At 45.3% G+C, this 27,962-nt stretch overlaps 1 protein-coding gene across 1 annotated transcript in view; it reads left to right on the forward strand.

Annotated features, from left to right (window-relative positions):
• Nucleotides 1-26,663, forward strand: part of pea (ATP-dependent RNA helicase pea) — a 45,223-nt gene extending 18,560 nt beyond the window's left edge. The window contains exons 13-25 of the mRNA XM_084594788.1: nucleotides 4,725-4,906; nucleotides 5,300-5,494; nucleotides 5,801-5,986; nucleotides 8,630-8,716; nucleotides 10,398-10,521; nucleotides 12,306-12,487; nucleotides 12,733-12,873; nucleotides 14,569-14,781; nucleotides 16,770-16,850; nucleotides 17,268-17,396; nucleotides 19,738-19,934; nucleotides 24,361-24,540; nucleotides 25,256-26,663. Coding sequence (XP_084450914.1) covers nucleotides 4,725-4,906; nucleotides 5,300-5,494; nucleotides 5,801-5,986; nucleotides 8,630-8,716; nucleotides 10,398-10,521; nucleotides 12,306-12,487; nucleotides 12,733-12,873; nucleotides 14,569-14,781; nucleotides 16,770-16,850; nucleotides 17,268-17,396; nucleotides 19,738-19,934; nucleotides 24,361-24,540; nucleotides 25,256-25,478 — 2,120 coding nt within the window. The 3' untranslated portion in view covers nucleotides 25,479-26,663. The remainder of the gene's footprint in view (nucleotides 1-4,724; nucleotides 4,907-5,299; nucleotides 5,495-5,800; nucleotides 5,987-8,629; nucleotides 8,717-10,397; nucleotides 10,522-12,305; nucleotides 12,488-12,732; nucleotides 12,874-14,568; nucleotides 14,782-16,769; nucleotides 16,851-17,267; nucleotides 17,397-19,737; nucleotides 19,935-24,360; nucleotides 24,541-25,255) is intronic.
• Nucleotides 26,664-27,962: the final 1,299 nt, after the last annotated feature.

The raw sequence follows: 27,962 nt of genomic DNA on the forward strand, positions 1-27,962 counted from the left end.
TGAGCAGGGTCACATTGCCGTCAACTGCCGGAAAGAAACGATTGCTTTCTCGTATGTCAGTGACTGCGATGAAAATATGCAGCTTTTAGAACCCTACCTGCATGACCTAGTAGTCAACGGGAAGCCTTGCAAGGTACTGCGCGATTCGGCCGCAACGATGGATGTTGTCCATCCGGCGTATGTGTCGCCTTCCGACTATACAGGACAGTGTGCGTGGATCCGCCAGGTAGTGGAGGAACAGAGTGTGTGCTTGCCAATCGCGAACGTGGTCATCGCGGGCCCTTTCGGCGAGTTAACAACCGAGGCTGCCGTTTCAGAAAAGCTGCCTAAGTGCTATCCGTATTTGTTTTCCAACAAATCGGACATGCTACTGCGAAAGAGGGGCATCCTTTTCGGAGACAGTGTTGTGCAAGCATTAACACGTTCAAAGGCGCGAGAACTAGCTACACTGCTCATACCAGAAAATTCCACAGCGGAAGAAACGGCAGTTAAAACAGTGGTCTATGTGGAAGATAGCGGGTCAGAAAACTTTGAGAGCGAGGCATCTCAAATAAGTCAACTTGAAAGTGAATTTGATGAGACGCGGAATGAGGACGTTCTTGAGAATAACCTCTTGCCGCCAGTGTCTAGTAATCTCACGAGACTTTTAAGTGGAACCCGAGAGGACTTAACTATGGAGCAAGCCAATGATCCCAAGAATAAGCTCGAAGTACAGTGGGAAGGACCTGCTGAAGTCGTTGCAAAGCTTTCTGACACTAACTACGCAGTGAAAATCCCCGATAGGCGTAAAGCAGTGCGCATTTATCATTGCAATCTTATGAAGCCCTATGAGCAGAGGGAAACCATGGTAAATCTAACGTTAAACCTTCCTGAGGAGATTGGGGATAACTTGATTTGCCTCAGCGGAAAAGGAAGCAACGCTCAGGAGCTTCTCAGAAAGACGGAGCAGAGAGGAGAACTAAAGAAATCCCAGCTGTCCAATCTGGGCGAAATAATAACAGAGTTTGAGGCCTGCTTCGTGGACAGGCCAGGCAGAACTGATTTGACTGAGCACGATATTGAGCTGACTTCAGACGTGCCAGTGCGATCAAGGTGCTACCGATTCTCTCCAAGACAAAGAGAAATTCTGGATAGGGAAGTAACTCGCATGCTGGAATTAGGAGTAATAAAACCCTCGGAAAGCGATTATGCTTCGCCTATGATCTTAGTAGAAGCTCCAGGTAAAGACCCTAGGCCTGTGGTAGACTACCGAAAGCTAAATTCTCTCACCAGGGATCAAGTGTATCCTTATTCCGAATATTGAGGAGAGAGTAGAACAGGTCAGTAGAGCGGCATATGTGACTACGCTGGACCTTACTCGAGGATACTGGCAAGTACCGCTCACTGAACGCGCCAGCAGATACGCGGCTTTCGTCACTCCGACGGGCAGCTACCAGCCAACAATGATGAGTTTCGGGCTCAAAAATGCTCCATTTTGTTCTTCCCGACTCATGGATAGGGTTTTAAAGGGGTGTGAAACCTTCGCGGTGCCTTATTTAGACGACATTGCGGTTTTTTCCGACTCATGGGCGGACCATATGGTACATCTAAGAGCTGTACTGAGCCTTTTGCGTCAAGCTGGACTAACCGTAAAGGCCGAGAAATGTTGCCTGGCAAGGGCGACCGTGGACTACTTGGGTCACAATGTAGGTCAGGGTTTCAGGAAACCCAGCGAGATTAAGATTTCTGCGGTAGCAGACTATCCGCGGCCGAGCACGAAGACGGAAATTCGAGCATTCCTAGGTCTGACTGGGTACTACAATCACTACATCCCTAACTATTCAGCTTTGGCTAGCCCTCTGACTGACGCTCTCCGCAAGACAGAACCGACAAATGTAGTCTGGGACGAACAAAAGGAAGCCTCCTTCGTAAACCTGAAGGCTGTGCTGATTAGCCGTCCGGTATTGCGAGCTCCAGACTATGACCGAGAATTCACGGTCCAGTGTGATGCCAGTGATCGAGGGCTAGGTGCTGTTCTCTGCCAGAGAGATGGCGACGGTAATGAGCACCCCGTGCTCTACTTCAGCAGAAAACTGAGTTCTAGAGAGAGGGCTTATTGCGCGTCAGAGAAAGAGTGCGCTTGCATTGTATGGGCCATTCAAAAATTGCAGTGCTATCTTGGAGGGGCCAAATTCACCGTAGAGACGGACCATTGTCCCCTGGCTTGGCTGCAAACTGCGACATCGAAGAACAGTCGCCTTCTTAGGTGGAGCTTGATTTTACAGCAGTACAATTTTGAAATAAGATACAAAAAGGGGAAGTTAAATGGGAATGCGGACGCGCTTAGCCGCTGTTTCTAAGCAGTCCGAGGTGTTCCTCACCATGTATCCAAATTGATAATCAGGTTGTTTTTTTTTTTCTCGTGCGCTTGTATATGTGTGGCTATGTAAAGCAGCACGTTTGGTTTTCTAGGAATACGTGGGTCCTGAACGTCTTGAGAGTGGGCTTTTCTCGAACAACAATGGCAGTTTTCTTTTAACCTGGTCTCTTCAGACGGGAGCCGAGTGCTTGCTTCGACATGTGGTTGAGTTTCAGACAGCTCGAGCAATTTGGCCTACAACAATCAAGACAACGCGACAAGCAACAGCGAGCTTCAAGCGTTCACGTGCAGGCCATTAAGTCGTCTCTTCATGCAGCAGCTCGGACTGCTGCCCTCCGAGACTCTTCTGGCGGGGGAGGAGGCTGTTACGACCAAGCATCCGCATTTGCACGCTCTATTGTTCGCCTGTGGGCATGGATAAGTGCTGTGAATATGTGGTGATGGTCCAATGGCTCTAAGTGAGCCTGTTTCCAGGAATCCTGTTTTGTAAGCCTGTTTTGCTTTGTGGACACTCTGCAAATGCCAAATTGACCCTGCCAAGAGAACGTCTGGAAAAACACAAAGAAACGTCCCCCTGTGGGAAATGCAGGAAGTGCTTTCTTTCTTTTGTTCACCCTTCCAGTCGATAAGCCCTATCGTCCAGTGAGGAATGCCTACTTTCCAAAGGAGACGACAGAGTGACATGTCCGCTGACGTGCAGGACAAGAAAGGAGCATGACGCATACAGCCATTAAGTGATTTCCCAGGAATGCAGGAAAGATTTGCAATTGTCGAAAACGGACAATGCTGGGAGCGGATGCGGCGCCACGTGCACTCGGGTTTCTGAGAAGTAAAACCACTTGTCAGAACCAGCCTGTGGTTTCTTTGCTGAAGAATAGAAATGTACCTCCTCTCCTCGCCGTTCCCAAGCTTTTCCCGCCAACAAGTGATCACGCCCAACGAATGAATGCCGGACCAGTCAGTGCTTCAGACCATCAGTGCAGTGATGTGTTCGATTGGATGCCGATACCTGAGGGGCGTGCCCTGGATTTGGTTGGTCAGCATCTTCAGAGAGGGGCTGGACATAGGGGGTTTTAAGGACGCTGCAGAGCACGAAATGTCGCTCTGAGCCCTGGGTAAACGGCTCATCCAGTCGCTTCTCGCTATGAACTCTTAACGCTTGCCATTTTGCTGAGGTACCCTTCTTTTTCATGTAAATATTGTAAATAAGTTTTCTCAAAGTGCCATTAAACCTGCTTGTACATATTTCACCAACTTCGAAGATTCAATCCTTCATAAACCCGGAGTCTCTGCACGCTACCAAGTGAAGGCCGGGTCGACTTAGCCCCAGCGTCACGACACCAGTTTCATGCAGGTCCTTCCTGTGTATAAAAACTGTATATGAAACCTTGTGTATAAATATTATATTGGATTTTTCAGTGAGCAGAATTTTGCACTTCTGTGTTATTCTAGATGAATTTTATTTGCAAATATGATGTGAATTTCAACTTAAACAGGACAGAAAACATTTGCTGTTTCTTTTTCTTTTTTTCCTGATCGGATATTAGATATTTGAAGGCATTTTTTTTTTAATATTCATATTTTAAAATTGTGGCTGTGAGATACCGCCCCACTCACAAAATTCACAATGATATGTAGCATGTCTATTCCTTGCTTATTGGTTTCATCAGACTGCAAGTCTCGTATTGAGCCCGAACTTTGTCCTGAACCCAGGGCGTGAAAACGGGACCATGACATTCTGGCGCCTCAGCACAGGCGCTGCACTGTACATGGTACAGTTTGCACCAACTGTCTTTTTGGGCCCAATGTTTCTCTGTCGTATCATGCTTTTTTTCTCGTCCTCCATAGCATCTAAGTTGTGCAGCTTGTAGGTTATGACAAGAACTGAGAACAATCATAGTGGCTATTGAGAAACAGCCACAGCAAGCAGCACTTGTGGGCTGCAGGCCACTCATGTGCACTCTGCATCTCTAAGCAACATGGCAACAGTTATTTTGTGAAGATGCATAAAATACCTGTCGCTAAGATGAAGAGTAGCAAGTCTCTGTTCACTATGCGCTAACCACAAAAAAAAAAAAAAAAACACGCAAAGAGAAATTAGTAGGCAGGGACTTCTAACAAAGTCAAGGTGCTTTAGAGTGTGTAGTTAAGAAGAAATATACGCCAGGCAATCCATATGCTGCATTATTTAGGTCTTGACTCTTGTTACGTTGAGGTCATGTGGTATAGCCAACGGAAGGTACACGTTAAACCTCTAATAAAAACATAGTAATGATGCCAGTTTCACTATATTTGTTTACTTTTACTTGTCAACGGGTGGGGACGTGCACTGACTTTCTGTCGTGGTTTTGCTCACTTGCCTTAGCTGATGGACGCACACTGGCTGCCAACATGAGGGGCATTGGCCTGGTGAGCCAGGAGCTGCCCGAGTGGAAGAAGCACGTGACCGGTGGCGCGAAGGCCTCCTATGGCAAGAAGACACAGCTGTCCATTTTGGAACAGAGGCAGTCGCTGCCCATCTACAAGCTCAAGGACGAACTGGTCAAGGTGAGCCCGTTTGCCTTCTCTCTCCTGTTGCAGATACAAAGACACTTCTTCTGGTTGTTCATCTAGTTCTTTAGTTCTTTCTCCTTCATTTTTCTTTTCTCTCTCCTCTTTATTTTTAAAGGCAAGATTCCTAGAGCTTGTTTTGAATGTTTTGAAACTATAGCAGTACAACAGCAAACACCTGTATTCATTATTGATTGATTAGACTTATTGTAAACTGCTTTGTTTTTTTACTTCTGCATGTCTTTATTCTTTTTTTTTTTTTTTTTGCCTCATTCCAAGTTTGTTGCTGTTGATTTGCACCAATTTTTACAACAGCCCTCGTATGCTTTACGTACTGCAGCATTTACATGCTTACACTTGCTTGCACTTTTGTTTATTCGTCACTCACAGGCCGTGATGGACAACCAAATTCTGATTGTTATTGGTGAAACTGGCTCGGGGAAAACGACACAAATAACTCAGTACCTGGCGGAAGCAGGTTTTACAACACGAGGAAAGATAGGCTGCACTCAACCGAGGCGTGTGGCCGCCATGTCGGTGGCCAAGCGGGTGGCTGAGGAGTTTGGTTGCAGGCTGGGACAAGAGGTAAGTGGTGGTACTATGATGGTCAAAGCGCCCTGTATAGCGCTCTACAGTCGCTCGTGCTTTTCATTGGATAGCCTTACGTAATTTGTGCAGTAGCTTGATGCAGTTGGGACACTGTTAACTCTGATGGCTTCGGTGAAAGCTTGTTAATAAGTTCCTCAGTTAAGTGCTCCAAAGTTTGGATTAAGCAAAATTTTAACTAGTGAAAGTCAAAAAGAAAGCGGTCACATTTTGGGGTATATGACGAGAAATACTTGGCCATGTATAAGCTTGCTTACATTTTTCATCCGGTCCTCTTTGTCTTAGGTTGGCTACACAATTCGGTTTGAAGACTGCACGAGCCCGGAGACACTGATCAAGTACATGACAGATGGTATGCTGCTACGAGAATGCCTCATCGACTTGGACCTGCTGTCATACTCCATCATCATGTTGGACGAGGCCCACGAGAGGACCATTCACACTGACGTGCTGTTTGGCCTCTTGAAAAATGTGGGTGGTGGTAAACTTTTCTACTACTCGTTTCTCTTTGCCTTTAGCTTTAATTTTGCAAACTGTACATGTGAAATACTCCAAATCTTTTAATTTTTGGTAGAGTAGCTGCTTGGTGAGAAAAAAAAATGTTCTGGCTTGTCCCTACAGGATCTCACTCGCGTAGTATCATGGCAAAGCAACACAGTATCGCAAAAAAACAAAATTGGTGTAGTGGCCAAGTAGCATGGCTACAAAGTACAGTCAAACCCTCTTATAACAATGCCAGTTTTAACAATATAGGACACAACAATGAGCAGTTGCTGCACCATCAGGTTTGCCATGTGTTCTATGGTAAAATAAACTGCTAATATACTGTATTTACTTGCATAATGAACCCACCCCTCACTTTTGACAATGAGAATTTTAAAAAAGTAAAATAAAATAAAAGTCACTAGTGCAACTGCAACCACATCGCATTTCTTGGCAGCGTGCAAAGAGGCTGGGCAGGGATAACATCCCAGTGCATATGTATCTTTGGAAGTTAGCTCTTGCAGTGAGAGAGACGGGGGGGGGGGGGGCAGACTTGGCAGAGTGCCAGAGCCCTTGACTGGAAAGCTAGCAGTTAGCTACTCGCTTGGCTCATCCAGTTCCACAAGCGTGCTAATTTTCAGTACATGCCACGATTGGGGCCCGGTATGCGCTGTCCACTGCCACAAAATTATTGGAATGCGTGAAGCAGCAAACGCCTTTTGAAGTGAAAAATGTAGATGTCATGATTGCAGCTGACCGTGTGCTTTCATTGGTGACTGATGAGTGGGAGAGTAGATACCTCTCGCAAAACAAAATCGTTTTTTCCTGCATAGTGAACCCTACCCTCAACCTGACATCATTTCTTTTAAAAAAAAAGTGGGTTCATTATGCGAGTAAATACGGTATAACCAATAATATAATATCACACCACTGTAATGTACAATAGTGTCATATTATACAAATATCGTCTCTAAGAGTCAACGAAAACACGGAAACGCGGCAACCACAAAAGCGTGCGTGTACGCGGAGACGCCGACAATGCCGATGCAGCAGTAATAAAAATAAAGGAAAAGTAATTGGAACAGAGCGCTTCGAGCGAGCCAGTGCATTGGTCGGGTGCGCCAGGGAAGCTTGCATGCCGCAGAGACGCAGTGGAGGACTGAACGCTTCCTCACGCGGAGGAGGAGGGAAGGCGTAAGGCGCTGCTAGGCACAGCCGTCCTTAGGGAGAACTTTAAGCGCTCCCCCTAGAGAACTCGCGTTCTCTCTGCCTCTGCACTGTGGAGCAGTCCATTCGGAGAATGCGCTGACCGTGGTGCGCTGCACTATCTCCCCTATTTGCTTTGTTCAGGCCCCCGCTTCTTGGTTGCACATGTTTTGTGGCAGGCGTGCAGCAGTCTTGGTGCACGTGTCTTTCTAGCATGGTTCTCCTAGTGTGCCATAACCGTTGCCACGATCTTGCTGGCCCTGGATTTGTTCAAGAACGCCGACCGGTGCAAGACTTGAAGATCTCACTGCTGGTGGCAGTGCAGTTCATTTTTGGAGCATGGGCAGAGGTACCACTATCATGAACTTCTTAAGAAGGTGGACTTCGCTGTGGGTGCCGGCGACGCGGAAAGTCGCAAAGCTCCTGCCGACACAGCGATGACAGAACTTTGGTCCACAGTGAGCGGTAGTGAGGGCGACTTGTTGGGACTTGAGGAATTTTTACATGCCGACGATACAGTCGCAACAGATGAAGAGCTGACAGACGAGGCTATCATTGCAGCAGTCACTGGCTCGAAGGACTGTGACAGTAGCGACGACGACGATGAATCGGAACCTGTGCAGACGGTACAATGAAAAAAAATTGTATCATCTGAAATTTCTTATTATCAAAGCAAGGAGTATCGATATGCAGAAGTGTGGGAAGTGAATTTAAGCAGATTTGTTTGCATCCGAGGGGATCTAGTATTTATGGCTGCTCATCCACAGCCCACAACTGGTGATCGTGATGATGTATGTAAAAGCAGGATGGTACAACCGTTGATGCTGTTGCCTCGCATCAGATGACTGCCTGTGCATATTTTTTTTTAAGGCAAAAGCCTTTCTAGGTGCATGGAACGAAATCCTATGCACGTTGTGCATGAGATTTCGCGAGATGTGTTCTCCTTGTCTAGCATTCCCGCCATCTGCAATCCCACACTTGTATACACGTCAAGGAGCGCCATGCGACAGGAGCGGTGGTCTACCGTCTAAACTCACACTTGCTGGCAAAAGTGTAGCAGATACTGTGCCTTTCCTTTCCTGAAAACCAATTGTAATTATATGTAGCACTGCAACGAATGCCTGTAAGAGGCAAATGATAGGAGAGGAAGCGTAAGCTTTTGGAGACATCTAAGAGACCCTCTCTTTTTTTTTTTCATGTGTCAGTAAAGACTTGAAAGCTCTTGTTCTGGTAATAATTTGTTGTTGTGCACAGTTAATTATCGTCAGTTTTAACTGTGCTTCTATTTGTAATTTTGCAAATTTCTGTGCTTTTAGGTACTTATCTTTGTTGGCAAAGAACTCCTTTCTTGCTTGGCTGTTCCTAAGACTTTCCTCACATTTATTTTTTTGGGGTTTGTGTTTGCCTTTTTTTCGCTCGTTGCAGGCAGTTAAGAAAAGGCCTGAATTGAAGCTCATTGTCACCTCAGCCACACTGGACGCCGTAAAGTTTTCACAGTATTTCTTTGAAGCGGTATGTAACACTTATATTTGCAACCTGGTCTGTTTGCACCACACTTGACAGCTTTTCGTTCCATAAATGTTTTTGCCGATGTTTAGTCACTGCTTGGCTGCTATTTCTATTGAATAAGGATTGAGCCCTGTGCCTCCCTCATATATGACATGGCTTCTAGTGGGGACGCATGCATCCTGGGCAGGTTGATGAAATCGATTGACTTTTTCTTCTATCCGGATCATACCAATGCCCGCGTACATAACATAAATGCTCAAACGCACAGCTTAGAACTGTTTGGGCCCAATTCCAACGCCGTGGAGCATTGACTTCTGTGTTCAGTATACATGTTGCCCATTGTGCTCGAGGCAGTTGACGATAGTAGGTGCCCTGTTTGTTTTGACTTCTCTTTTTGTCTGTGAATGTTCGCTGCGGAGAGTGCACGGTCTTGAGGGGGTAGTTGATGCTCCAAATTGTGACTGCACCTTCACTTGCAGCTTTTTATATCACAGTAGCCTCTCTTAGAGGAATGAAGTCTTTGTTTAGCTTGTGCAGGTTTAGATTTTGGCCACGCCAGCCCCGTTACGAGCACGCACATTTCACTGCTAATGGCCCCTGATGAAAGCTCGGTAAAGACGAACACGGCAACTGCTGTTGTCACTCGCTGAAAACGAACTGAAGTTCTCATAACCAACGACCAGTGCTTTGTCTTTTTAAGAAGTCCAAGCCATAGGCTTGAGCATTCATACAAAGTTTACAGGTAACGACTGCCGCGGTTTGATAAGCAAGAGCGCAAAACACCAGGAGCTAAGACAGAAGTCGGAGACCCAGGGAAATAAGGCTATGTCAGGAATTCATGGCACTAAGACACATTCTCATAATTTCTCCAAACACTCGCAATTGCAACTTGCTTGCTTTGGAGATATGCAGTAGGCACACCTGCTGTTGTAAATTTGTATCTGTTAAAAACGCAGTTATAGTGATCTATAACTGCAGTCCTATTGGCCTTCTTGTCTTTTCTTTTTTCTTTTTTTTTTTCTGTCTTAAGATAGAGGCACTTTTAATAAAGGAACAGTTATATTAGAGGGCTTTTGCCCTTGTACATACACTTCCTGTGTAATGAGGAATGAGGACATCTTGGCAAACAGCACCATGTTGATGCAAAACTTTTGTTTTCATATTACTCAAACTCCCCCTTCAAAGTATATTTATAGTGGGGTTATATTTGTGCAGATCTGGTAGTCCCACAAGATTTGGACAAAATTGGAGACAACGTGATAACTAAAAACAAGCCATTAGTACCTGTAAGAATGATTAGAGGAGATGTAAAAGTATTTCTATTTGTTCCTGTCCTAATCCAAAATGTTTCGTAAGTAGCCAAATTATCAGGTTACTTTACTATAGGGGGATTCTGCTATACCATCCTGTATGGTCCCTGGTTATTGCTTATAGAAATATGTTTCCAAATTTGTGTGACTTTTTTTTGTAGATATCTGTGTGCACAAAATGTACTATTATGGAACCTTCTTTCTTTTTGCAAGCATAATTGTCGGCCTCGATAAAAATCTGGGTGAAAATCTGTGACTTTAACCCAGATATTTTTCCCAGATGCAAATTCATCGGTATTCAAGTGGTATTGATATAGCTATGAAGTGTGGATGAAATGTTCACATGCACTTCAAAAGGTTTCTTTTCAAAACAGCCTATTTTCACAATTCCTGGAAGAACCTTCCCTGTCGAGATACTCTACACCAAGGAGCCCGAGACAGACTATCTGGATGCCTCGCTCATTACAGTGATGCAGATCCACCTGACAGAACCTCCAGGTCAGTACTGCAACCTGGAATCACTGTTCTTGATTATAAGTTAAAGGCGCCAAAACAACACGCACACACAATGAGCGAATCCAGGAACATAAACGTAACGTAGAGCAAAATAAAGATGGCCCTAATATTCTGAAACACATCAGATCCTGCCCTTCAGGCACTTGTGAACCATGTTTTTCTGATGTGCAGATTCTTTCAAGGAGTGGCAATATGATGGCCAGAGAGCTAATTGAAGCATTTTATATCGAAAAGAAAGGTAATTTGTGTGTCAGTGACACATCGATCAATCTGTACAATGCAGAGAAAGCGTTTCTTGAACATAGCTTATCTTATATGACATGATGCTGAATGTGTTCCTTGCGCATGTGCCGGCAGTGATATATATGTACTTTTTCCTGCACAATAAATCAGTTGTGAGTGGCGCTCTCTCTTGTTCTTCTTTTCTTGTGTGTGTGCGAGTTGTTTTGGCGCCTTTAACTTATAATGGATAGACACCAGCTAGCCCAACAAGATGTTTTCTTACGCTGTTCTTGAGCTGCTAAGTATGCTCTCTGTTAGCATTGTGTGGAAGCTAACAATGCCCTGAGTGTTAACAAAACATGTCCTTTGCACTTGTTCGTGTTTTCTTCGTTCTTCGTGTCTTGTTTGTACTGTTCTCCCAGCAGAAGAAAAAAAAAATTGTTACTGCTATTAATCGGAACTTGCTAGAGGTGTGAATTTTAACACAACTTGTTAGGATAGACAGTACATCACCTAGAAGCGCTCAGATCCTCTAAAGCTGAAGTGTCTGTCAGAAGGAGATGCTTTTTATAGCGCGTATACGACACCTTTACCGCTTTATTCCACGGCGTAGACTGTCAATATTTGATCATGTGATTGGTCCTGCACATATTATTCATGGCCCTGTCATCACGCGGCTAGCACCACGCATTTGTCCTTATACTAGTTGCAGTCATTGTGATAGCTGAGGTTGCTGCAAAGTCATTAGGTTGAGGCTTAAAGGGCCACTGTCCAGAAAAGGACTTTTTAAGCAAAGGAGCCCAGTGTTTCGATCAGGTACCGGAGATAGTCTGTGCAAAATGCTATACTGACACGCGCGCCGCAAAGCAACGAAAATACAAATCAAAGTTCTCTCGTGTTCTCCTTCGGGAAGCCAGCTTCCCCGTTCCCTGCGCTGACCCGTCAAGCCGCAACTATGACGTCTTTTTAGTCGAAAACGACGTCCATTGGTCTGTCTCGCTGTCTGAGGATGAAGGATGGGTGTCTACCGCTCGCTGCACGCTTTTCCCTCGCCACGGCCAGACTGAATCCAGCGGCGCGTGCTCCCTCGCTTTTTTTTTTTTTTTTTTTTTTTCGTGCATGCGGAGTGCCATGCCCCACCTCCGACCAAATGCGGAGGAGGGAGGGAAATTTGTCTTGCGGAGGCTAGACGATCTGGCAGGAGAGTGAAAAAACTTGACAAGGAACGGGAGGAGAGAAACACGACAGAATTGGGTGATTGCGGTGGCTGAAACTGTGTTATTATGTAGTTAGTCTTTTCAAAAACATCTTGCGGCCTTGCGTTCTGGGGGCGAAGTCTCACAGTCACCGAGGAAGAAAATATTTTCGACCAGAGGGTGGACAGTGGGCCTTTAAGCAAAAGACGCTCAGAGGCATGGTGACAGCTTTGACAGAGGCATGGGGACAGCTTCGACAAAAGTTCAGTGGGCTACACACCAGAGCGTAAACAGCATTTTGCGTAACTGCTTGCTTTGCAACGTCCTCTTCCTGCCGATTCTCATCAGGTGACATACTGCTGTTCCTGACTGGTCAAGAAGAGATTGACACTGCCTGCGAGATTCTCTACGAGCGGATGAAGTCCCTGGGACCTGACGTTCCTGAGCTGATCATTCTGCCGGTCTATTCAGCTTTGCCAAGCGAAATGCAAACGAGAATCTTTGAACCAGCCACACCAGGCTCAAGAAAGGTGACCCCATTGCGTTCTCAGTTTTCTGAAGAAAGTTCTTGCTATATGCCATTCCATTCTGCATTTATCTTTTTCTTTTAACAAGTTCAACATGGCAATAGCGGCACATGGCCGTCTACCAAACATTGTGAAGCTTGGCATTGGTGGCTGTATTTTAAGCCTTTTTTTTTCTCAGCCGTCAGTGATTCAGACACTTACTGACCGAAGGTTTCTTTGTTTTCCTCCGCCTTTCCGCTTGTTACCAGGTCGTCATTGCTACCAACATAGCTGAAACGTCTCTCACCATTGATGGAATATACTACGTTGTGGACCCAGGATTTGTCAAGCAGAATGTTTACAACCCAAAAACTGGCATGGATTCTCTTGTTGTTACACCAATCTCACAGGTATGGACATTTCACAGCTGCCACGTTTGAGCTTGCTGTGGGGCACCATCTGATTCATTGTAAATTGATTTGTGTGTATTTTATGCTATTCATTTTACCTAGTGTGGGAAAAACAAATTGTATGCAAGAAGACTTTCTGCTGTTGGTTTGAAGTCTTGGGCCATATGTTGGAAAGTAGACTGAAAGGATATCCGCTTCGAGCACTACACATTATCCACACATGTCCACATTATCGGCACGACCCGGAGACCATCAAATCTTGCCTGTCCAAAATGAAATTTCCGAAATTCTGGATGTAGTGGAATGAAATGTGTTGAAGTCTTAAAAATTCTTTTGGAGAAAGTAACGCTGTGCAAGGTTAGATGGCATCCTCGAGGCACTGCAGATGAAGTATGTGATGTTAGGAAGATAGTGAGAGACCGGAAAGCGTGGCGTGACATGGTCCATAGGGTCACGAAGAGTCGGACACGACTGAACGACTGAACTGAACTGAACGCTGTGCAATTTTTGTTAGTTTTTGAATATTATTTGGTATTTGATTCCCACCACACTTTCCTGTTCTAACCTTTTGCAAACATTACCTCTTTTGTGCCCAAGGCTTGTATTGATGGAAACATAAGAGCTCATTAATTTGAGCCCCTTTAATTAGGAAATTTCTATAATTACAACTGTCGGTGCAGTTTTGCCTGATGCCCACATAAACCTATGACATCAGACGCTCGCTCGTTCAAAATGCTATGAGCCTCACACTGGTCAATTTGAACAGCCACCATTCGGTAGACTTGTGTTCACGTACGACCAGGAGAGCAAGCGGTTGTCAGAATAGCCGTGCTCAAGCCAGAACTGCTTATTACAGTTGCCCACATACCTGTCATGTGAGCACAGTGGCAAGTGGGACAAAGAACAGGCGGCCCCATTGTCGCTAATGGTCCGATAACTTGCTTCCGGCGTGGTACCGTAATTTCGTTTTCGTTTCTTTCAGCTTTGTGCCATTCGGTGGCAACAGGGTTATACATTTCCCTCCCTTTCGCTTGCATAGTTATTCCACTGCAGAAGTGTGCCAAGACTGCGTGCTCTTCATTTGTTCTCTGCTGTTCTTGCGGTGAAGCCTTCTCACCCGTGACACAGCCACTTCTGAGGGGCTCCTTTGCTACCACATGGCTTTGGGAAGGATGTTGTGGGGTCACCTTTCATTGTAGAGCTGCCCTGCTTCATGGCTCCTGAAAGTGTGCATGCAATAAGGAATTGGTAGAAATGTGAAATATACTCACTGTCACACTATGCTCATCTCAAAAGTAGACAATTGCTGTGCAACCGTTCACCAAATAAATTTACTGCAAAGTATGCAGTTAATTATTGCCTGTTTTTGGGAGGGTCATTTGACAGTTTGAACTTCGCACGATACTGGCATTTATCCGAGTTCCTAGAAGTTCAAATTAGTGGGCTTTTACTCTACAAGTGCAGTACTGGCACAAGACTTTGAGCTCCACATCTATTGGGGTTTTTTGTAGCCTCAAGGCATTTCTTTCTCATATCTTGCTGAAATATGCAAATGACTTGTTCTTTGTTTCTGCCTCTCTTCTCACAATATTAATGGTGCAGGTGCATGTCGAAGGAAACGTTAAGGTGCTTCTGCACTTGTTTGGGCAAATGGCAGCCCAGTTCCTTGCTGTCCTCACCGTCGGCTCCTTGCAGGCCCAGGCCAAGCAGCGGGCCGGACGGGCGGGGCGCACAGGCCCGGGCAAAACGTACCGTCTCTACACAGAGCGAGCGTACCGGGATGAAATGCTAACCACGCCTGTACCAGAGATCCAGCGGACCAACCTGGCTTCCACGGTGCTGCAGTTAAAGGCCATGGGCATCAACGACCTGCTCTCCTTTGACTTTATGGATGCTCCTCCCACTGAGGTAATTATATGGCTCATCTGCTTCAGTCATAAGCCTTTCTTGGCTTATCAGTGGTGTGTGCAGGAAATGACTGTCTGCGAAGTGCATGACCAAAAGACAGATCCAAAGCCAAGCCAGCACAATCCACATATCAAGCCGAAAAAGACAAAATACCAAATCCAGTCATTATTACAAGACTATAATGCCTTGATCACATTGCTTAATTACTAGCCACATTAGTCCTAGTCCAATAAAAAAAAATAAGAAAAATAAAAGTAAGCAAAAATAAAAAATTATTTAGTTGTGGTTTAGCTCTGGTTAACCCTAGTTAAATTGCAAAAGCAATGGCGAAAGTTTATTTTGCCTGCTACATTATTCCCCCATCACGCCCTATCAGTGTAAGGTGCTATATTGTTGGGGACACTTAAGCTCACCCTTTAAGGGTATGATGCAAGAGCGTAAGCTACTAGTCCACATGTAAAGTCACGCTTCAACCAAGCCGTATGGACGTGCCTGTGTGTAGTAGGGGTTAGGAGAATGCAAACGTTATTGGCAGGCTGGTTCTGATATCACCCTCCCACATGAAAGGAACGACCCGAGTTGGCGTAACGCGAATTCAAATGTCATGGCAGGCTGATTTTTTTATGAGGAGACCGTAGCTACACCTCTTCAAGACATAGCTGCGGCCACCCGAGGTCTTGAAAAACCTACTGCAGTGTAGGTTTCACTACAAAATAAGAAAATAATAAATAAATGAAAACAACCAAATCAACAAGGCTTTTGCCTTACTCCACCTAAGCAGTCATTACTGCCTCCTACAAATTTTGTGCATGTGGCAAGAGTTTGTGTGTTGATGTGCTGCTGTGCAGAGTGACCACCTTTTTTTTGGAACTTGTGATGGTGTCATGAAGGCTGAAGCAACCCTCTCTGCAGTCCATAAAGACCAGGGTGCAAATTTCCTTAAGAAAAAGATAGGCTCTAAAAAAACAAACAAAAAGAAAACTGTGCTGCAATCAATGGTCGATCTTACGGGAATGCTAACACGTAAATTATTTCCGTGATTGTTGGCACTCCACGGGATCCTGTCTACAACTGCGTGGTAATGTGTTCCTCTTTGGGGGTTATGAGTCGTAGTTGTGCTGGCTTGAATGACTGTAAATTGCTCTCTCTTAAGTGACACGCTTTTGCGTTGCTTATGCTTTCTCCCTGTCGTATTCTCCTCCTCTGTTCTTCGGCTCTCCGTCTTTTTCTCCTTTCCTGTCACTTGCTCCAAGGTTTCTCCTATTTCATTTTTTCCTCCCTGTTGTATCTCCTGGCGCAATGTGAAATTGCCTGCTCGCTTTGATCTTAACATCACTACCGAACATGCTGAAATGCCACAGACGTGTAACAAAGTGGGCTGTGGGAACTCCTCGCATCCAGCTTCAAAAAATGTGACGTAACAATGTTTTTTTAATCCTTTTCTTCCTCCATGGCAATTATTTTCAAATGGTACTAGGAACCCTGCATATCATAACCTTCATCTTTTCGTGCCTGATGAGCATGCAGATATACGGCCCCTCAAAAAATGCCCAGATTCAATTAATAATTAGTGCGTGTGAAGTGAAATGGCTGGCCGTAAGCAATTAGAGCGTCGCTATCTTAAAATAAGTTGATGAATGAAAGGTAGTGGCTTAGGGATGCTTTGATTTTAGGTGTTGTAGAATTCAGAAGCTTTCGTGGGAACTCCAAGTGTTGTGCGACACGCAGTGTAAACGAGTCATACCTAAATTTAGCGTTAAGTGTGGCAGGCAGGTGGACTGTCATTTATACATGCGTGTGCAGTTCTAATTCTGATGATATTAGTGTAGTCTAAGGTTTATTATACAGGGCAGTGCCCATGCCATCTGGTTTCAAGAAATGCAAAGGCAGCGTGTGTTTTTTTTCTCTGCTAGCTTTTCCTGTGCATTAGAGTTAGCGCAAATAATGATGTTCACCTTCTTAGTTCTTCTCCTTGTTGCGTTTTCCAGACTTTGATCATGGCTTTAGAGCAGCTGCATTCCTTGAGCGCCTTGGACAATGAGGGACTTCTCACGCGTTTGGGACGAAGGGTATGTACACGCTCAAAGCGCTTTCACTAGACACGCTGTAATTACATATCTCACGGGGCCGAGAGATATATATTGTTCTCATCCAGAATGAACAAATTTTGTATTCAAAATCATGGGAAACCTAGCGATTGTGAAGTCAGCAACGTGTGGGCCTTGCTTATGGCTCGTAGCCCATGCGTTCATGTCATCCACGAGGGCATTGGAGAAAGTTTGGAAGTCCAAAATTGTGCCCATTGTACACAGTGCATCTCGGCCAAGGAATACTGCAAATTCATATCGGGCCAAAATCCTTATCAATGAGGCTCAAAGGTCATTGAAGTTCTGCTTTATTATTCATCAAATTGGAATTTTGGTTGAGACAGTGTGGTTATGTTATTCTTAACCTCCTTTTTTTTTTCCTCTTTGTAACCAACCTAGATGGCTGAATTCCCTCTGAGTCCCAACTTGGCCAAGATGTTGATAATGTCTGTTCACTTGGGCTGCAGTGAAGAGATCCTGACAGTGGTCTCTATGCTGTCCGTTCAGAATGTGTTCTACAGGCCAAAGGTATGTGCCGCATACATTCCCAGGAGATCCTAGTAACTGTTAGATTTGCATTCACGTTGATGCTTGTTGCAGTGTCTGCCATCCTTTCAAGCATGCGGGCCCTTAGCTCTCACTGCCAGCATTATGAATTAAACTTCTTGTCTATACTTCCAAGCCCTTTCTTCTTCACTAAATTGGCATCAGTCCCCATGGGACTTGCAAACATCCTTTTGTGTGTAATTTAGTGCAGCGTCCAACTCCTATTTTGTAAATCAGAAGTGCAAAAAGTGTTTGAATTTTGTGGAGAATATTTGTGTGTAAAATAAGTAGCAGGTTGAGGGTAGCAGCTGTCTGTAGATGTGTAAAAGGTTGCCTGTGGTAAAGAATCTGAAATCAAAGCAAGCAGTTTTTGAATCGAGCAGTACACAAAAAATTAGTTGTGGTTTAGCTCTGGTTAAACCGAGGGCTAGCAAAAGCTAAGGAGCTATGGTTACGCTTGGAAATTGGTGGTGGCTTAGCTCAGCTAAGCCATGATATACGTAGCGGAAGCATGTGTGCCTGGTGCTGGGCTGCCTACTCCTCTCCAGTCCAGTTCCATCCAATCCAGTCTAATATAATCCAACCTAAACCAATCCAGTGTAATCCAATCCAATCAAGTACAGTTCATTCCAGTCAAATTCAATGCAATCCTGTTAAATCCAATCGTGTCCAATGCAAGCCAGTCCGGTCTAATGTAGTTCAATCTAATAAATTTCAATATAATAAAGTTCAATCTAATGTAGTTCAATCTAATGTAGGCCAATCAAATGTAGATCAATCTAATGTAGATCAATCTAATGTAGATCAATCTAATGAAGATCAATCTAACGTTCAGTCTAATGCAGTTCAACCTAATGTAGTTCAGCCTAATGTTGTTCAACCTAATGTAGTTCAGCCTAATGTAGTTCAGCCTAATGTAGTTCAGCCTAATGTAGTTCAGCCTAATGTAGTTCAGCCTAATGTAGTTCAGCCTAATGTAGTTCAGCCTAATGTCGTTCAGCCTAATGTCGTTCAGCCTAATGTCGTTCAGCCTAATGGCGTTCAGCCTAATGTATTTCATCCTAATGTAGTTCTACAGCCTAATGTAGTTTAGCCTGATGTAGTTTAGCCTGATGTAGTTTAGCCTGATGTAGTTTAGCCTGATGTAGTTTAGCCTGATGTAGTTTAGCCTGATGTAGTTTAGCCTGATGTAGTTTAGCCTGATGTAGTTTAGCCTGATGTAGTTTAGCCTGATTTCAGCCTGATGTAGTTCAGCCTGATGTAGTTCAGCCTGATGTAGTTCAGCCTGATGTAGTTCAGCCTGATGTAGTTCAGCCTGATGTAGTTCAGCCTGATGTAGTTCAGCCTGATGTAGTTCAGCCTGATGTAGTTCAGCCTGATGTAGTTCAGCCTGATGTAGTTCAGCCTGATGTAGTTCAATCCAGTTGTATCCAATGCTGAGTACACGCTCGCCCGAAATGTGTCGCTGACTAGCCTGTCATCATCACTACTGTCATTCTCACGCCAGAGAAGAATTAAGATGCACTATTCATGATCCCAAGTGTGGCTCAGTTGGTTAAAGCGCTTGGCTGAGGATCCTAGGAATAGAGGCTCGATTCCCGGTGAAGATTTTTTTTTTTTTTTTTTTTTTTTTTTTGTGAGGAGACCATAGCTCCTCTTCACGGCATAGCTGCGGCCACCCGAGGTCTCGCTTTGGCTGTCAGAGTGTTGCTTTCGCAACAAAAACTGCAATGAAAGCTTGTTAATTCAAACTTTTAAGAGAGCAGAAAAAATGTTTCAATTATCAAATGATCCTGAAAAAGCTAACAAGAGCCACTTGCATTGTCATAAATTTACCGAGTAGAAGACTGGGCAATGGTTGCTTCCTTCTATAACGAGAATGGTGTGACAGTGCCTGTTTTCCTCATTTCTCTCGATGCATTATTATCTGCATACTGTTGGAAGTGTCGAAGCTCGATGTGGTAAGGCCCTCCGTGGCCTCCCTGCGGCGTCAAATTTAGTGGGCATACGGCACCGCACACTTGCAAAGGCTTTCGCCGGCACAGTCTCAACAGTTCAAATTATCCAGACTTTTGAATTAGCAGGGGTCAGATTTACCCAGCTTTTTATCGTACTAACAATGTTCGAGCTTTCTGGGCAATTTGCTTAGCGTACGCATTTACTCTGCCCATGCATGCGGTAGTCACCGTGTTCTGTGCAGCGAAACCTGGCAGCACACTGTATAACGCATGAGAAGAGAGAATGCAATGTGTGCCCAACTTCAGGCAGTTGCTGTCAGTAGGTGTGAATTTGCTGCAACCAATTTCACTCTCTGGGCATGCAGGACAAGCAGGCACTAGCTGACCAGAAGAAGGCGAAGTTCAACCAGGCGGAAGGTGACCACTTGACGCTGCTGACCGTCTACAACTCGTGGAAGAACAACAAGTTCTCCAATGCTTGGTGCTACGAAAACTTCGTCCAAATCCGAACTCTCAAACGGGCTCAGGATGTGCGCAAGCAGCTGCTCGGAATCATGGACAGGTGCGTGAGGGTCTCCTTGGGTGAATTTTGTTTTTATTTTGTGGCGCCTCACATGTAATGAAACAGCATGCAACTATGCATCACGATGAAGATTACTTTTGATCCCTGCCGCGGTGGCTCAGTGGTCGGGGCACTTTACTGTTAAGCCCTAGGACATGGGATCAAGTCTAGGCCGCTGCGGCCAGTTTTAAATGGAGGCAAAAAAGCGAGGCGCCCATGCACTGTGTGGTATTAGTTCACGTTAAACAACCCCAGATGGTCAGAATTTTCGGAGACCTACACTACAGTGTCTCTTATAGCCTGAGTTGCTTCGGGAACTTGATTTCTATGAACCAAACCCAGCGATTGAAAACTACAGGGTTCGGTGTCTGTCTGCGGTGGTTTCCTTTCTGTGGGAGCATCTCACCAGAGTACCTATAATGTTAAACTCATACTTCTCAGTTGTGCTCTCCAGAGGCAGAAGAGCCCAGGCTTGCATTCTTGCTTGGAGCATAGCATGCAATGCATGCAATGTCTGTCCTTTGAGGTTTGAGGCTTCAAAAAGTTTGCCGACGATTATGTTAGTTCCTAATGCGAAATTTCAGCGCAGTTCATCAGCTGTTTCACCTTTTCGATAGATTGAGGCAAAGATTTTGAGCAAGACATGCATGTACAATTACAGTTTTTTTTTTATTTTCTACACATATTCCTTCAAGAAAGACTCCACTAACAGTTCTTGGCTGTCATGAAGAAAGCTTTGTGGTCGGAGAAATGAAGAAAGCAATTAAGTTATTGGAAGGCTGTGGGAGGCAGCGCGTTGGCTCATAGGAAAGTTGCACGGCGAAGAGATAGCAGCGACTGACTGATGCTGCTGACGCCACTAGTGAATGAAGACAATGTGGCTCTGCGTTTCCGCTTGGGATGCACGCACCGTGATCGAGACAGCGCTTTGGCAACTGCACACCGTCGCTGCTACACAGAAAGAGTAAGGGGGGGGGGGGGGGGGGGTGCGCTGCCCCAGCTACGGAACTGGTGATGAGAGACAACGCCGACAGCAACAACGACGTGAAACGCAGGAACACGCGTCAAAGGGCTGCGCTCTAAAATAGCTTTGTATAACTGCAGTTGATTTGCTCAGCTGGTGATATGTGTTGATAGCTATGCATAAGCGGCGAGTTTTTTGTAGAGAAGAGGATTAAAGACTGTATTTCAAGGTTTGTTTTTGTTACTATGCAAGAACTTCTAGACCACAATGATTATGTTGAATGCCTCACAAGCCTAAGTTTTCCAGCCTCCTTTTTTTTTTCATACAGCTGGTTATTTGTGCAGGCTGTGGCTTTTTTACAGCTCATTAACCTAGATGTTATTTAGAAGCCAAACATGCATTACCATATATAATGCCTACTACACAGCTCTAACTGGTAACATTTTTGAAAAGGTTTAAGTTGGTTATGTCTCCTCTGGCTGTCTCCTGAGCATCACATTATAAAGATTCTATTGCCTACGTGTAAGCTTTTTTTATCACCATTGCAATTTGTTTCACCATGTCCGACTTGAGCGGTTGGGTCTCACTGTGCAACCGTAATCTGGACAAACCGTGCTGTTACATTTACCAAGGAGCTGCGGAAAGAGAACGTTTTGGTCAGGGAAGGCAGTAGTCGAATACAACCCGCAAACCATGAAAAGTTTTTGCATTATTGTCTGCCACTTTCTTTTTTTTAGTTCTTGTAAGCTGAGCATGCCTCTCTGGAATTTGGTTAGTATTGTGGCTTTCATGCTCGTTCTACATAAAGAGAAGCGCTTTTGGAAGGTAGGTGGCTGCGAGAAGTAAAGCATGTGTGGAAAGGTCATGGCCGTGACCTAGTTCCATTTTTGCATCTTCGGTCATTTGCGCATACATAGAGTGGGGGGTTAGGATTGCACCAACAGCCACCACAAAAATAATGCCTCATAGATAAGCATGCGGGGCTTTGTCACCGAAAAGCATGGTGGCGGTATTGTGCGATTGGAGAGTAGAGCCTTGGCTGGTAGCCTTGCAGTGGAATGCTTCTAGCACTCCCTGAAGGGTATGCCGATGATCAATGGAAGTCAGCCTTTATTGATGGGGTATTGAGTCAATCACAACGAGGCTACTTTCATGGAAAATGGAGCTTTCATAAGCTAGAAAAGGATAGAGCAAAATGCAGGTTCCATCATCACCGGGCAATTTCGCTAGTAAAATGCACGTACTGTATCGACACCGATTTTCCGGTGCGCATGCCGGGGATTTGAAACAATGGCACACAGTCTTACTAGTTTGAATCGGCTGGCCAGAAGAACATTAAAACACAGTTTTCTTGGTGATAAATGCGTCTTCCTGAGAGGCCCCTACATGTCCACAAAGGGACAGAGAATCAGTTTGTATTAAAGGAGTATAGACACCATTTTTTGAAGCGTCGGAACGAATACGATCACTTTCCTGGTTATACAGAGATGCTCCCCAAGCAATCCCAACCTCGCACGTTTCCGCGAAGATATTTTAATTTGATTTTAAAAACAAGCCAGGCAAGTACTCCGTTTTTCAAAACCTATTGGCATCGACATCTCTGTGACGAAAACGTGTACATAAGTAAACAACATGACGTCATCAAACAACTGTCACGTGCAGTCGGCAAAGCAAAGAGCAGTGACGACACATGACCGGACTCTAACAGCGCCGCCGCCGCTTCCGGCCGTGCCCTGAGAAAGAACTACGCTTCTGCTCGTTTTACTCGATGGCTTCTTCGTTGGTGCATGTTACAATTACCTCACCGGTGTACGTATGGAGACTGCCTGCACAAGTGCAGGGCTTACGGCAACGGTGCCTCTCGATGGCGCGCCGGGAACATACCACGCCGCTCCCCGCCTACCCTAGACATCGCTAGCCCTAGTTGGTTTCACATCGAGGCGCCAGCGAAAGGCGCTTCGGAACGGGCTAACGCCGTAATAAACGTTGGAGTTTAGCGCCGTTTTACTGGCAAGCCCATCTCGTAAAATATTTTCTTGCTTTGCGCGACGCCTTCAGCAGCGGAGCTAGCAGACATCAGGTGCGTCGCACCGGGCAACAGCTGTAGGAAAAAAAGGTCCCTTATATCACTGCAATTATTTCTACCAGGACCTCCGTATTGGCCGAATAATCCTCGCAATTTAATCGTGACTGTTAGTCCTTTGTACAAATACTTATGTAAGCGAATGAACAGCAATCCGCGATAGCTAAATTACCAATAGCGGATGCTATGAGGCAGCTATAACTTGGGAGCCGATCGCGGCGACCACAGCTTTACGCACCCAGATTGCCTTGACTGAGCCAGATGGCGCCACATGCTTGGACGGCGGCACGCAGGCTTGCCGCGTCGGGACCAATCAGCGCGTGAACAGGCGTCAGCACGGGACCCATCGGGAGAACTTACGGGTTACGGTGGCTGATCGCGTCATTACTAAAACATTTTTTTTTAGAACAGCTTGGCTCATAGCGTTGGCCAACCGGACTGATAAAGCAGCATCTTCATGGTTCCTTTGTTCAACATTCCTGCCAGTTGACATTTCCTGCGCGTCAACCTACCAAGCTTTTGTGGCTGCTGCTGATTCCTGCTTCGTCACTTGAGTCGCAGGCGAGCGGGTTGGGATTAAAGTGCCCGACAATGTTAGTAACATCCACGCTATTGGGCGAGACAACGTCGCAGTACTGATTATGCTACGCTGAAGCGCTGCTCGACGACGATATTTTCTTGCACGTGCGACAGCAAGCAGACGAAAAACGCGACCCGAATGCGTCATCAGGTTTTGTGTTTACGCGATCACCAACCTTGCCAGTAGGGGGCGCTCGTGTGACGTTCTCGTATCTTTGACGTCATCGCGCGCTCGTGTCCGGAGAGATCGAAACCGAAGCTGGTCCTGATAAATGCACTGATAATAATTTCATTGATGTGTGCTGGGGCTTTTTGGGTCGCAGTCCCTCTGTTTTGGACCACTGGGGATCGATTAAAGCAAAAATATCAACAGAAAATGTGCGTGTCTATACTCCTTTAAAAATGATAATTGTATTCAGTTGTTGTCGGTGCTCTTTAAGCTGTAAAATGTGCAAGGTATACTCTTTTCATCACATTTTTAAGACCTTTGGTCATAAGAAATGGCGTAAGGGCTGTATGGCTGAAAGGCAACCCCATTGCATGGTTAGGTGCTTTTGGCAAAGTTGGTATTTTGCGAGGGTGTGGCCACAACTGCAATGTAACATCCATACTTGTGTTGCACGGGTTTTCGCTAGAGCTAGAGTAAGGCTGATTCGTGAAAACATAGCAGCTAGGGACGCTACTCTGAAGTTCTCCTGCATCAAGTAACCAATATCTTGTAATTTGATAACACTACATAGATGTACAGTGTCAACGTTGCTTATGCAGTCTTTATCTCTGCCTAATTTTTTTTTACACAGGCATAAGCTAGATGTGGTGTCCTGTGGCAAGAACACAGCACGCGTGCAGAAGGCTGTGTGTAGTGGCTTCTTTCGGAATGCAGCGAAGAAGGACCCCCAGGAGGGCTACCGAACTCTGGTAGATGGACAAGTCGTCTACATTCATCCTTCTAGTGCCCTTTTCAACCGCCAGCCAGAGTGGTGAGATGCCCTATGCCTTACTCTCGTGTATGCTGTTGGCTTAGTTGGCACTTTTTTTTTTTTTTTTTTTCACTCTGCGTCCTGAAATTTAATCACCGCTCTTCTGCCCTGAAGAAAGTTCTTAATGTAATTGTATGTTCTTTTGCTTACGTTTACTTCCTCAAGACCTTTTAGTACCGCGTCATGTCTGATATTATCGAAGGCCTTCGTGAGGTCTAGGCCTAGGATCACCTTAGTGTCTAGCCCTTTCTTGTCTATGATATCATGTCTTAGTCTGAGCATTATGTCCTGCGTGCTGAGCTGCTTTCGCCTAGAGGTTTGAGGAAATTCCTGTGGCAATCCCTTTATGGTATGTGCATACAGGCAGGTTTCCCAGTTTTGGTGACAGAGCATAATCCTCAAGTAACCTGCAGTTGGCAGTACATGGCAGGAAGTTTTTTTTTTCCAACCTACCAGCAGTTCCGAGACATTAACCGAGAAAGATGCTGACGAAAGAAATTCTTGAAAGTGATATTTCCTTGTGTATGCAAGCTTTGGGATGAGACAGTATTGAGGTGTTGGATAAGAAAGTGGATGTCTGTCATGGCAGTGAAAGTACTATATCGAATTTTGTGCGAAAGTGAAAATTGTGTCTTTACATAGCTTGAGGACACTGTCCCAGGTCTGTCTGTACATTGGCCTAAAGTCTGTTTTTTCGTTTGTTTCCTTATGCCAGGGTTGTGTACTATGAGCTGGTGCTGACAACCAAGGAGTACATGCGAGAAGTGACCACCATTGACCCCAAATGGCTTGTCGAGTTTGCCTCGTCCTTCTTCAAGTTTGCCGACCCCACCAAACTGAGCAAGCACAAGAAGCAGCTGCGCCTGGAGCCCCTCTACAACAAGTACGAGGAGCCCAATGCATGGAGAATATCCCGTGTCCGCCGTCGGCGCAACTGAACACTTGTTTCTGCACTTGTGGACAGCTGTGCATTCAAGACCAGTTTAAGACTGCCGTCATCATTTATTTTGTGCATAAATGTGGTGGACATTTGCATTGTAAATATGGTGCACCTTTGACTTCATTGCTACCGGCATTGTGCTTTTTAGGGAATGGGAAATATTTCTGTGGGCTACATTGTTGTGTCGTTACACTTGGAAGCGATCTGTAAAACGGATGCTTTGACTTGGCCGTATTGTAAGAACGCTTGATTTGCTGAGCGATTGCCACAGCGCTGCCGACCTCTCCACCTTTCCTTTCATTAAAATCACTTTCTCTTGCCGTGATGATGCCATAGATTCTGTACTAGCTTTTATCTTTTATCTGTGCAATATGCAATGTGCATATTGTGCTTGCGGTAAAAAGCGTCATGGTAACATAGTGTTTTATTTGATATTTCAACTCATCTCTACTGTTTAGAGTTATGATGCTTTCAAAAATAATGTTGCATGATTCATTTCATTTGTCATTTATGTGTTACCACAGTGGCATCATCATTTTGATGACAGAAAATAAGTATATATGGATGTTATACTACGTTAAATTTTGCTGCCTCTTGTAATGGTCTACTATTACTAAAAAACAAAGCAAGTTTTCCCATGACAAAAATTCTAAAGTTGGCTTGTGTTGAGCATCAGCTTGGTTATTCTCTTTTTCTTCCCTTTTTGCAGTGTTAATTGATGTCAATCTTCTTTTGCAGTGTATTGTAAAGCTTGATGTTGTCATTCAAATATCTGTGATTTACAGTGAATATTAGTTTCTTAAGCAGTGTATTGATGATGTAGTATGCTATATCAGGCAAAAATAAGAGCGTGAAGAGCAGCAGAAACCTTTTGAGCACACTATTTGTACCCCTGATCCAAAATTGCACAAGAAGCCTAGGTATTGTAAATAAATATTTTATGTTGGTTTTCCTCTTCTTGAGCTCTGATGCTAGCCCTTATGCATTGTAATGTAAATATTCTTGCCTATGAACTTCCTTTTGTATGTTATGTAAACTGTGTAAATAGAGTGGTAGATTAAGAACAACGAAGTGATGTGTAATTATACTAACAAACTTTATATGTAATTGTCATTAGATCTTGACCATTAAAATAACAGCAAAAAAAAAAAAAGGTTAAGAAGCAACAAAAAAAGGCTACTAAGATTACTGTTCTGATCCTTGCTGCATTGTGACTGTGTTATAGGCTGATTGCACGACTTGCAGTACAGAACGTACGCCCTCTTTCGGCCAACATGACACGTGCCGACCACAGTGACAGGCGCCTTGCGCGGGCGGAGGCACTAGCCCGTCACTATGGGAACAAACACGGAATCTTCTACGTGGACGCCTCCGGCCCTCACCATGGCGGGTGGTACACGGCCACAGTCGCGTCCATCAAAAAGTCTTGGCGAATGGCCTAACGCTCCGAGCTCAAAACATATATGCAGAAGATGTTGCCATCGCGTTAGCCGCCGCAAACAAGGACTCGCGATGTCATCGTCACCGACTCGAGAGGGGCCTGCAGAAATATTAAACAGCGGTACAATATTCTTCTCTGCGCACCGCATGCTTCACAACAGTGACTACCTCGGGGGCCCCCACGTCTCGAACGATAATCGTATATGGGTCTCGAAGGCATGAAACGGTAGACACCGCCGCCCGCGCGCTCACTCTCCGGGTAACGCCGTCAGACATTTTTGATACGGATCCCGAACCCAATCCGGCCCTCACTGAGTTATTCCAATTCGGCCATGCAGTTTATCCCAAGCCTTGTAAGGGCCTTACAAAGTTGAAGGAACGCACACTCGTTCGTCTTTACACCAAAACGCTGCTGTGCCCAGCAGTTTAAAATACTTTGATCTTGGCTGTACAGGAAAACGCCCGCACTGCGCGGAGGTCTTCGGACATTTTCCACATGGTATGGGCATGCCAATCAACCCCGAACCTCACCCCAAAACCCAACCCCACCCGGGAGGAGTGGTGGGCAGCCCTGCTCGGCTGCTCCGATCTGGCAAGCCAGAAGGCCCTGGTCCACCGAGCCCAAGCCGTGGCGGTCGCCAATGGGCTCTTGTAATGAAGAGCCCACCTGCGAGAGGTTGCCCCGGCTACCTCAAGCCGTGCGATAAAGTTTTTCACACACACACACACACACACACACACACACACACACACACACACACACACACACACACACACACACACACACACACACACACACACACACACACACACAAACACACACACACACACACGCACACACACGCACGCACACACACACACACACCGCTGTGTCACGCTCGGAGTCGTGAAATGCTCTTCTACCGTGATGATGATAGCAGGACTCCGCAAGTGACAGATACTGCGATTGGTGCGCAGTTTGAAAGTACCAAAGTTAAGTTGTTGTTGAAAACCTTTATTTCCACCGAGAAGAAGCTCTGTTTCGGACTCCCCGGCACGCAGG

This window comes from Amblyomma maculatum, chromosome 2 (assembly GCF_055883805.1).
Source record: "Amblyomma maculatum isolate TAMU_Amacu chromosome 2, ASM5588380v1, whole genome shotgun sequence".
NCBI classification, from domain to species: Eukaryota; Metazoa; Arthropoda; class Arachnida; order Ixodida; family Ixodidae; genus Amblyomma; species Amblyomma maculatum.